Source organism: Canis aureus, chromosome 15, assembly GCF_053574225.1.
Source record: "Canis aureus isolate CA01 chromosome 15, VMU_Caureus_v.1.0, whole genome shotgun sequence".
NCBI classification, from domain to species: domain Eukaryota; kingdom Metazoa; phylum Chordata; class Mammalia; order Carnivora; family Canidae; genus Canis; species Canis aureus.
The window spans coordinates 50,482,329-50,493,871 of record NC_135625.1 but is presented as its reverse complement, the minus strand read 5'-3'; the positions used below and the strand labels follow the sequence as shown (position 1 = coordinate 50,493,871).

General features: G+C 46.7%; 1 protein-coding gene and 1 long non-coding RNA gene across 2 annotated transcripts; one reads left to right on the top strand and one right to left on the bottom strand.

The window, feature by feature from the left end:
- Positions 1-1,993, top strand: CCT8L2 (chaperonin containing TCP1 subunit 8 like 2). The gene has a single exon (XM_077849569.1). It carries the CDS (start codon positions 270-272, stop codon positions 1,935-1,937), a length of 1,668 nt encoding a protein of 555 aa, XP_077705695.1. The 5' UTR covers positions 1-269; the 3' UTR covers positions 1,938-1,993.
- Positions 1,994-2,562: 569 nt separating this feature from the next.
- Positions 2,563-11,223, bottom strand: LOC144284707 (uncharacterized). Its single transcript, XR_013353152.1, has 5 exons — positions 10,947-11,223; positions 8,379-8,497; positions 5,453-5,717; positions 2,892-3,078; positions 2,563-2,751 (listed from the first exon to the last, which is right to left on the bottom strand). It is a non-coding gene; the product is annotated as an uncharacterized LOC144284707 (long non-coding RNA).
- Positions 11,224-11,543: the final 320 nt, after the last annotated feature.

The following is an 11,543-nucleotide window of genomic DNA, read 5'->3' as shown; positions in this document are numbered from 1 at the left end:
TGCCACTCTGTGACTTCATCACGGGAATCCCTGGTGCAGCTACCAGGCTCCAGAGGCCCCCAGAGCCCTGCTCCTTACAGACCAGTCTGGGGAGTGGTTGAGGGCTGAGCTCTCTGCAGGAACATCATCCCTGCCGGATCCCGGATCCGGGAGCGCCCCCTTCTCCAGACAGCAGCTGCTGGGCATTGGGCACCTTTCTTCGCCGACCCCCCTCCAAGAAGCGCCCAAGGTCTGCTTCCGGGCGCCCCCGCCCCCCGCTTCCAGAGGCGATGGCCGGCGGAGCCACAGCGGCGCCGCCTCTGCCCGAGCGCCTGGGGCCAGGGCCGAGAAGGCGCGCCAGGGGCCCGGGGGCGCAGGAGGAGCACCTGCTTTGCAGCGTGCCGGCGGCGCAGACCTTGGCCAGGGTCATCCGGCCTTGCTACGGGCCCCACGGCCGGCAGAAGCTCCTGGTCACCGCCAGAGGAACCACCGTGTTCACGGGCTCCGCGGCGGCCATCCTCCAGGCACTGGAGCTGGAGCACCCCGCTGCGCGGCTGCTGCGCGAGGCGGCCCACAAGCAGGCAGAGAGCTGCGGCGACGGCGCGGCCTTCGTGGTTCTGCTGGCGGAAGCCCTGCTGCAGCAGGCCGAGCACCTGCTGCGCGCCGGCCTGCCCCGCTCCCAGCTGCGCGAGGCCTACGCCGCGGCCACCGCCGAGGTCCTGGCCCTGCTGCCCTCCCTGTCCATCCGCTCGCTGGGGCCGCTGGAAGATCCCTTCTGGGCCCTCTATTCGGTGATGAACACCCACTCCGCATCCCAGATGGACTACCTGACCAAGCTGGTGGCACACGCTTGCTGGGCCACCAAGGAGCTGGACGGCAGCTTCCACCGCGAGCGCGTGGGGGTGTGCACCCTGCGAGGGGGCAGGCTCGAGGACTCATGCCTGCTCCCGGGGATGGCCCTGGCCGCGAAGCCCTGCGGCCAGGTGATCAGCGTGCTGCACGGGGCCAGGGTAGCTCTCTTTGTTTGCGCCTTTGGGCCAGCCAGCCCAAATGCACCTGCTACGGCCCGCCTCTCAAGCTCTGCTGACCTAACTAAATTTAGGAAAGGCAGTGAACAGCTGATAGAAAAGCAGGTGGCCCAACTGGTAACTGCATCTATTAACGTGGTGGTGGTGTGGGGGAACATCAATGAGAATACGCTGACTCTGGCCGATAAGTATGGCATCATGGTGATTCAGGCCAGGTCCCGGAGGGACATGGTTTACCTGAGTGAGGTGTTGGGTACACCTCTGATGCCTTATCTGATTCCTCCCCTGAAGCCAGGGAAGTGCCAGAGGGTATACCAGCAGGACCTGGGGGAAGGTATGGCCGTTGTCTTTGAGTGGGAATGCCCAGCCACCCCTGCCCTCACCATAGCCCTCAGGGGGGCCACCGCAGAGGGGCTGAAGAGTGCAGAGCAGGCTGCCTACCACGGCATCGATGCCTACTTCCAGTTGTGTCAGGATCCCAGACTGCTCCCAGGAGCTGGGGCCACAGAGATGGCTCTGGCAAAAATACTCTCAGAAAAAGGAAGCAGGTTGGAAGGGCTTAATGGGCCTGCCTTCCTCGCATTTGCACAGGCCCTTCAGTCTCTTCCCGAAACCTTAGCCGAGAATGCAGGCCTAGTGGTCTCAGAGGTCATGGCAGAGATGAAGGGGGCTCACCAAGCTGGGAACTTGCTGGTAGGCGTTGGGGTTGAGGGGATCATCAACGTGACCCAGGAAGGGGTGTGGGACACCCTGGTAGCCAAAGCCCAAGGACTTCGAGCCGTAGCTGATGTGGCCCTACAGCTCGTGAATGTAGATGAAATTATAGTGGCCAAGAAAAGTCCCATGTGTCAACAGGACTCGAATCCTGTTCCTAAGAAGGCAAAGGAATGCCTATCTCCTGTGAAAAAGTCAAATCCTTGGAACAATTAAGTAGCAATATCTGCAATAAAATGGGGATTGCCCAGAAAGGCACAAACACTTCAGAACGAATGCTTGCTGTATTTATTCCCTCCATGTTTCATACTATTAGAGTCAGTCTCTTTAGATGAAAACAACCAAAAGAACCACAAGATAAAAGTCCTTTTCCTTGATTTATTTCCTTTCAGATTCCTGGCTTTTTTTTTTTCATCTCCTGTTTCTCTCCATCATATTTGGTTCCTTTCCTCATAAGAGCAGGATTCAACTCTATAAAATTTTTTTTAAGATTTTATTTTTTTATGAGAGACAGAGAGAGAGAGAGAGAGGCAGAGACACAGGCAGAGGGAGAAGCAGGCTCCATGCAGGGAGCCCTTATGTGATCCCCAGGATCAGGCCCTGGGCTGAAGGCGGTGCTAAACTGCTGAGCCACCGGGGCTGCCCATCTATAAAAGATTTTTAAATTTAGTCCCTGGGCTTCAGGGATAAGGAAGGAAGGAAGGAAGGAAGGAAGGAAGGAAGGAAGGAAGGAAGGAAGGAAGGAAGGGAGGGAGGGAGGGAGGGAGGGAGGGAGGGAGGGAGGGAGGGAGGGAGGGAGGGAAGGAGGGAAGGAGGGAGGGAGGGAGGGAGGGAGGGAGGGAGGGAGGGAAGGGGGGAAGGCAAGGGAAGGAAAGGAAGGAAGGAAATAGTACAGGAATCTCTTCCCAACTGTTTGAGTTATCCCCACCTGATATCCTAATATATGTGAATTTCTGTCTAGATGTCACATTAGCAATCTGAGAACATCCGTGTAAGTTCACAGGAGCGGCTGCACATTCCTGTTGTGATTCTTTGGGAAAAGAAGGGAAATGTTACTTTAAGGGAAAGAGGGAGGAGAAAAGGAGGAGGAGGAGAAGGAGGAGAAAGGGAAATGAACCCGCAGGCAGAATAAAATAAAACTCTTGGCATAGATAATGAAAAAACACACACCTTAGAACTGCATGAAGGTTGTTGTGTAGGTGAGGAGAATTGGGGAGCATCTGGCTTCAGGGTATCCCGGTAGGGCTGCGGTTGGATACCCCTGGGCATTGAAGAGGGAGTTCGAGCAGAGCTGGGAGCAGAGCAGCGCACATTACCCACAGCCTTTTCCACCTTAACCATTCAAGTTATTCTGCCCCTGGGAAAAAAGCAGAACCTAGGGACAAAATCTAGGCAATGGAAGCTGCAATCTCTTACAATCATTTTAAAAAATGCTGTTAGCATCTGGAAAGAGAACCAGACTCTCAAGAAACAAATGTCTTAAGAAAAAAAAGAAAGAGAAAGAAAGAAAGAAAGAAAGAAAGAAAGAAAGAAAGAAAGAAAGAGAAAAGAAAGAAAGAGAAAGAAAGAAAGAAAGAAAGAAGAAAGAAAGAGAGAGAAAGAAAGAAAGAAAGAAAGAAAAGAAAGAAAGAAAGAAAGAAAGAAAGAAAGAAGAAAGAAAGAAAGAAAGAAAGAGAAAGAAAGAAAGAAAGAAAGAAAGAAAGAAAGAAAGAAAGAAAGAAAGAAAGAAAGAAAGAAAGAAAGAAAGGTCTTCTACTGGGCATACAAAACAAAACAAAATGTGCAAAGATTCCTTTGAAACTTGGAAGAAGTAAAATCCTGAAAAGCTGTTAGTGAACAAAAGATGGAAAATGGGAATGTAAAGAACTAGACTCATTATTTCTCATGTGAGATGCATAAGACATCCTTGTTGTGTCTTTCCTTGTTGGCGCTCCATCATTCTATTTTAGTGAATGTAACTAAGTGCTTTCATATTTCTCCCCTGCCCTCAAGTTCCATATTCTCATAGTCTCAAATTCCATAAGAGGTGATGATAGAAATAGCTAATTTTTTTTAGAAATAGCTAATTTTTTTAAAAGTTTAAGCACACTGTATATAAATTTTATTTAATCATCGAAACCATCTCCTGAGAAAGGAGCTTGATTAACTCTCAGTTGCAGGAGACACAAATGAGCTTCAGAAAAAAGTAATTGGCCAAAGTTATACAGTAAATAGAAGAGGAAAATCCATTCTCCTATTTGTTGTTTTATCGCCCCAATCATACATTCCTCTATTGTGATGTTTTCACAGATACAACCCCTAGGATTACAAAGAAAGTATGTCTCAAAAGGCCTTTTGAAAATTCTCCAATGTGTTTTTTTAATCAGACAAAAAGCCTTGTGTGTGTATGTATATGTGTGTGTATGTGTGTGTATATATATATATATATATATATATATATATATGATGGCTTCTGCTCACAGAGAATATTTTAGTTATACATGCAAGACATATGTAGTCCAGACAATGTAAGATCATGTACTTTAAAAGTCCTAAGTTTGGGATCCCTGGGTGGCGCAGCGGTTTAACGCCTGCCTTTGGCCCAGGGCGTGATCCTAGAGACCCGGGATCGAATCCCATGTCGGGCTCCCGGTGCATGGAGCCTGCTTCTCCCTCTGCCTGTGTCTCTGCCTCTCTCTCTCTCTCTCACTGTGTGCCTAACATAAATAAAAAATTTAAAAAATTAAAAAAAATAAAATAAAATAAAAGTCCTAAGTTTGATATACAGGAGATTTTTTTGATGATTTATCTAGGGAGAAATCATATTGCAGCATTAACATCTCCTTTGCCCCTGGACAGACAGGCAGACAGACACATTACACACACACACAATTGTATATATGTAGATACAAGTTAAAATGATTGAGGATAGTCTTACAAGGGACAAGGAAAGATAGAGCGGACACAAACTGAACTAGCATATGCTGAGAACTTTGAAGGTAAAAACCCCTGACCCAAACCTGAAACCCGAGGAGACAGAAAGAATTTGGGCATCTTTGGGAGGTGCCCAGGGGTCCTGGAGTTTGGGCTGCTGGGGCCCCTGAACTGCCTTGGGTCCCACCCGTGCCAACACTGGTTGGTCAGCTCTTCAATTCTGTGAACTGCCAGGCATCCTTAAGATCCATCCCCTTGAGTAAGCCAGCGCTGCCTTTGCCTCCTTGTACTTGAAAAAGCATTAGCTGGTCCGGAAAGGAAGGAAACACCATGGGACAGTGAAGGTGACCGCGGGGGGGGGGGGGGGGGGCTAGCAGCCCAGGCTTAGGGAAGAGGAGCAGAAGGGGGAAGGGGGGTGGTCACTATAAGCTCAAAGTGCTCGGGTATGGAGTCCCTCTTAACTTCAGCTGAGGACCTCTCCTCTCCAGCTTGCCCCCTAAGTTCTTGCTGCTCAAAGCATGATCCCTGACCTTGAAGCAGCACCGCCATTCAGGTGATTCAGGGCAGATCACTAGTGTGGAATCTCAGCCCTACCCCCCACTCCACAGACCTACTATGTCAGAATCTGCAGTGTAACACAGTCCCCAAGTAATGGGGTGCATATTAAAGTCTGGGAAACACTGATTTAGGCAAGAACTCCGACTAGTTCTAGCTTGATTATGCTTAGAGTATCCTCTTAATATCATTAAGTGTTCTGTTTAAGGGTTAAAATATATGACTCAGCAAGTTGTTTCTTTTCTACTGATGATGAAGTTTACCAGCACTTGACCTCAGTTTTACTGGATCCCAATCTTGCTTCCAAGGTTACAGACTCAAGGGTCTTAAGTTCTCCAAAGGACCACAGAGTTGGCGACATATTTCTCCTCCCAGATGTGCTTTTCTTCAACTTCAGGAGCAGCTGAATCTCAGAAACACTTCCGGCAGCACATTCTTCACGGACCTTGCTGCTGTTGGACTTGTCTGTTCCTCCACTCCCAATCCCTTTCAGTTTAGCAACATTGTTTTCTAGGACTCTGGGTGGACCTGGCAAACAGCAGCAAAGAAACAAGATCCAGAGAAAACAGGAAAGGAAAATGAGAACTTCTGAGTCCTGGGAAATAAGGAACATGAGTGCCTGGCTCAGGTGGTGGAGGCTAGGGAGCTGAGTCGTGAGAAATGTTCCATCCTTTTGGGCACCAGAGAGCACAGACCCAAGACTGGGACCTAACAAAACTACTGGGTTCCTAAAGAAAAAAAAAAAAAAAAAGTCATTGATTCCAAACTGTGAAAAGAAGATCAAAACAACAGGAAAGTGTTGTCCACAATTTGTTTTAATCCTTTGTCTGCAGTCTAGGTAGCTCAGCAGTTTAGCTTGCCTTCAGCCCAGGGCATGATCCTGGGGACCAGGGATTGAGTCCTGTGTTTGTGTTGGGCTCCCGCAGGGAGCCTGCTTCTCCCTCTGCCTGTGTCTCTGCCTCTCTGTCACTCCTGGATAAATAAATAAAAAACCTTCCTTTGTCTGTATGAACCTCTGCCCAAGAATCCCTTCTGAAGAGAGCCCCTTAAGACAGGAGCCCTACCTTCTTGGAATACAAGTCTGAGGTGGTTTTACTGCAGAAGCTGGGAGAGAGAGAAAAGTAAAATTAAAGAGAAAACCCCACAAAGTCCAAAACTGGGACATCTGAAGGGGAAGAAAGGAGAATATGGAGGCTCAAGGACCCAATAATTTCATCTGTAAGTAAGTAAAACTAGTTTCTTTTTTTTTATTAAGATTTTATTTATCTATTCATGAGAAACAGAGAGAGAGAGAGAGTCAGAGACGCAGGCAGAGGGAGAAGCAGGCTCCATGCAGGGGGCCAGACATAGGACTCAATCCCAGGTCACCAGGATCACACCCTGGGCTGAAGACAGCGCTAAACCACTGAGCCACCTGGGCTGTCCTCAAAACGAGTTTTTTTAAAAAGGTTTATTTACTCATTTGAGAAAGAGAGAGAGAGAGCATGAGTAAGAGGGGCAGAGGGAGAGGGTGAGAGAATCCCAAGCAGACTCCATGCTGAGGATGGAGCCCAGTTTGGGCTCAATCCCAGTGCCCCAAGATCATGACCGGAACCAAAACCAAGAGCCAGATGCCTGACCGACTGTGCCGCTGAGGTGCTCCTAAGCAAAGCTAGTTTTAAGGAGATTTGCTTGAACCATAAATTGGACTGATGTCAATTGCACATGTTCACACCCCTAGAAGATTCCATTCCTGCTTGAGCCTTTCTGGAACATGGACCAACTATTGTTGATGCTTCACCACGAACATGAGGATTTTGAGTGACACTGTTAAGAATTAACTGATGCGGGGAGGAGGGACCTGGCTGGGGTGGCTCTGTTGGTTAGGCATCCACCTTCAGCTCAGGTCATGATCTCAGGGTCCTGGGATCGAGCCCTGCATTGGGCTCCCTGCTCAGTGGGAAGCCTGCTTTTCCCTCTCCCACTCTCCCTGTTTTTGTTTTGTGTCAAATAAACAAATACAGTCTTAAAAAAAAAAAAAAAGGAATTGATGGCCTACTCCCTGCTGTGATAATGGGGCAGGGGGGCGGTGCTCCTCATACCCAGTTACTTGATTAAGGTCACTACTCCAGGGAAAATTGTCCCTGTAGCACTAAAATGCCACAACATGCAGTAGGCACAGATCTCAGAATGTCTGTAATTCCACAGATAGCTAACTTTTCTCCCACAACATCAACCCCTCTTCTCCACACACTACAGACCCTCTTCCTAACTGGAGAGGGAGGAAGACGCTAGGTGGGAATGAAGGAAATGCTGGCAAGGTGTCTAAGGGCTCACTTCCCAATGGGTTCTAAGGAGAGACAGGACAATAGAATCTCCAGGACAGTTTGGGGGTTCTGAGAACAGAGGAGATTCTCTGCTTCTAACCAGGAACCCCTGGAGCTCCAGAGTTGTTCCGTGTGCCAATGGGATGGAGCAGAAAGGTAGCGGGTGATAGGAAGAAAGGGCAGGTGAATCTGAGAGCAGTCAGGTTTCCCTGTGCCCCAAGATTTCCCAAGGGTGAAATCAAGAGCTGACTTGGCTGAGGTCTGGACTGACCAAGAAGAAATGTGAAGGGACTAAATTTACCTGTAATTAACTAGATTAGTCATTCTACTGTTAGGTAGAAAACGAGCTGGAAAAGAAGTACTGAAATCATTTAATTATAGAAAGACATCTACACATACTTTCTTTTTTTTTTTCTTTTACATACTTTCTATATATTGAGTTCAGGGCTTGAAAAAATTCAAACTCTCTACAAAGATAAAGACTGAATAAGGAATTCAGACACTGTCCTGCAGGCATCACCAAGGGAGCTGGATGCAGGTTATTGCAGAGCTAAGTGAGGGAGACTAGATGCTGGTTAGCAAAACAATGGTAATCTTTCTATAACACAGCACATATTCAAGATGCAGTTTTATTCATTATACAGGTTTTTAAAAAATGACCCTCTAGAAGTTCTCTTTTAACTCACTGAAGGCATCAGAAATGAAAAATGGATCCCAGTGAGTTTAGGGAAGACAGCCTTTCTAAACTTTACTGAACCCACAGTGAAAAATGTTTTCCTATCCAGACCATCATTAGTCTTTTTAAACATCTTAACACCTGTGTATTCTGACTCCTGCACCTAACTTCACAGAGGCCCTACTCTGGGCGCTTATCAGCACTTACTCTCTTGGGAGGCAACCAAGCTCTGGACAAGTTTTCCCCTCCAGAAAAGATGAGACCTGTCAGCCAATCTCAGTCTTCTTTGAGTAGATGCAAAATGTTATGTGCTTCACATTTCATTCCTATATTTAAAAAAAAATTTTTTTTTTAATTGAGAGAGTGAGCGTGAGAGCTTGAGAGGGTACATGCACGCACTCACAGAGGGGAGGGACAGAGAGAGGAGAGAATCTCAAGCCAACTCCAGGCTGAGCACAGCCCAGTGCAGGGCTCGATTTCATAACCCTGAGATCATGACCTGAGTTGAAACCAAGAGTCAGACACTCAACCTACTGAACCACTCAGATGCCACTCATTCCAGCATTTTTTTTCCCCTGCATTTATTTTGATTAAAAACCTACTTTAGAAAAAAAAAAAAAAAAAAAAAAAACCTACTTTAGGGCAGCCCTGGTGGCTCAGTGGTTTAGTGCCACCTTCAGCCCAGGGTGTGATCCTAGAGACCCGGGATCTAGTCCCACGTCAGGCTCCCTGCATGGAGCCTGCATCTCTCTCTGCCTACGCCTCTGTCTTTCTCTCTCTCTCTGGGTCTCTCATGAATAAATAAAATCTTGCGAAAAAAAACCTGTTTTAATTTTATTAATGTGATTTGTTTATAAAAGGTATAATAATCTATTGCGATATTGTTTCATGAGAAAAATAGTTTCCAAAAATGTTTGTGATTTCTTTTACATTAGATTCTAAGAAGAATCTGCAAATGCCTAAATTCTTGAAACTAAATAAAAAACATTTCAAAATATACCTAGATGTTGTTGGAATTTAGGGTTTTTTTTTTTTTTTTAATGGAGATGTAGTTGACATATAACATTGTACTCATTTTAGGTATACAACGTAATATTATAAATCTATATCTATCTATGTAGGCTAGAAATGTTTATCCTAATAAGTTAACATCCATCACCTCACAGTTACAATTTTTTTATGACTAGACTAGAACTTTTAATCTACTCTCTTACTTTTTTTAAGTAATTACTCTCTTAGCAACTTCCAAAAACATAATACAGCTTTACTAACTGTAGTCACCATGCTGTACATGACATCCCCAGGACTTATCTATAACTGGAAGTTTGTACCTTTTGGCCAATTTCACCCATTTCACCCACCCTTCCATCCTCTGACAACCACCAATCTGTTCTATGTATGACTTTTTTTTTTAATATTCTATATATAAGATCATACAGTATTTGACTTACTTCACTTAGTAATGCTCTCAAGGTACATCAGTGTTGTTGCAAATGGTAGAATTTTCTTTTTTACGGCTGAATAGTGTCCCATTTTATATACTTATATTGCTATTTATAACTATATATGTTATTACATTTTATGTATTCATCCATCAATGGGCCTAAGTTGTTTTCATATCTTGGCTATTATAAATAATGCTGCAGTGAATATGAGGGTATAGACAGCTTTTCACAATAGTGATTTCATTTTCTTTGCATAAATACCCAGAAATTGAATTGCAGGATCATAGGGTAGAGTTCTATTTTTATTTTCTTGAGTCCCCTCCACACTGTTTTCTATAGTGGCTATGCCAACATGCACAAGGGTTCTCTTTTTTTCCACAACCTCGTCAACACTTGCTAACTGTCTTTTTGATCACAGTCGTTCCAATAAGTGTGAGGGGCTAAGTCTTTGTGGCTCTGATTTGCATTTCCCTGATGATGAGTGATGTTAAGCATCTCTTCAAGTGTCTGACGGCCATCTGTATGTCTTTGAAGAAATGCCTATTCAGACCTATTTATTTTTTAATAGGACATATTTTCTGGGGGCTATTGAGTTCTAGGACTTCCTTACTGAAATTTAAAGTCTTGATTCAGACATCCAGCATCGCGGCATAAAGTTACCATCCATAGAGGTCTATGTGCTAGAGCTGGCATCACAAGCTGAACTTTCTGATTTTTGGACACATTTTTTATTTTGTCCTGTGATATGCTAGGCACTATGTAGATTTTTTTTTGAGAGAGCGCACAAGGGAGAGAATCTGCAGTAGACCCCACACTGAGCACAGAGCCCAAGCAGAGCCTAACACGGAGGATCCAAGATCCTGAGCTGAAACCAAGAGCCCTAGGCTTAACCAACCGAGCCGCCCAGGTGCCCCAGCACTATGTAATAGAGAATGGGAACACTGTTAATGACTTAAATATAGAAATCTTAATGTAACAAGTATTTAGTCGGAGAAAATATTCCTATTTCCTTTTAGTTACAATATACTTAACTTTCTATTATATTACAAATTCATGAGGTAGACTTGCTTTGCTCCCCTGCCCCCCCCCCCCCCATTTTGTGTGCTTTTTCTTCCGGTTCACTTCCTGTACTTCTCACCCATTTATTTCTATGCCTCTGGTTTCTACTCTTCCATCAACATCTATTGGTTTTCATTACAGTGAGTAATTCATCCTCTTTGCCTTCTATTCCAACTAGGGCCGCTGCTTTTTCTGGGTGAGGAAAACCCACACAGGGCCCACCTACAAGCCCCCCGGGGGGGGGGGTGTGGGCGGGATGCGGCCCACCCACCCTGCGGCCCGGCTGAGGCTCCGCGCCCTCCTTTACTCATCTCCTTAACCCACCGGCTCCGGCTGGCGCAGGCCGCGCACGGGAGGGGATCAGCTCCTCGGGTCCCCGGGAGGGCAGGCCTCGAGGGTGCGGTGAGAGTCTGCTCAGCAGCCCAGGCCCCGCGGCCCAGGTGTCCTCTCCCTCCCGAAGGGCCCGCGAGCTGCTGGCCGACAGCACAAGGCAGGCCTCAAACCCCGAGGTCCTGAGTCCTCTTCCCAGCAGCCTCGCTAAGGGGAGGCCGACGTGCCGACGTGCCGACGCGCCGACGGCCTCGCGCACGCGCAGTTCCACACGGCGCAGAGTGGAAGCCGACGCCGGAAGTGGCGGGCGCCATGTTGGCCCTGCTGCTCCGTAGTGTCTGGCCAGCTGTGGCTCCTCGGAATTCCCGCTCAATGTCATTCTTTTCCGTCGTGGATACATTGATTTTTTTTATCCCCCCCTGGCCATTTCGGGAAGCTAATTCACTATTTTGTCCCCACGATCTGGATTTACTTTTCACTAATTTCCATTTCTCCCCTTTCATTCCCCCTGCCCCCCTACAGCTGTCTTCAGCTTTTG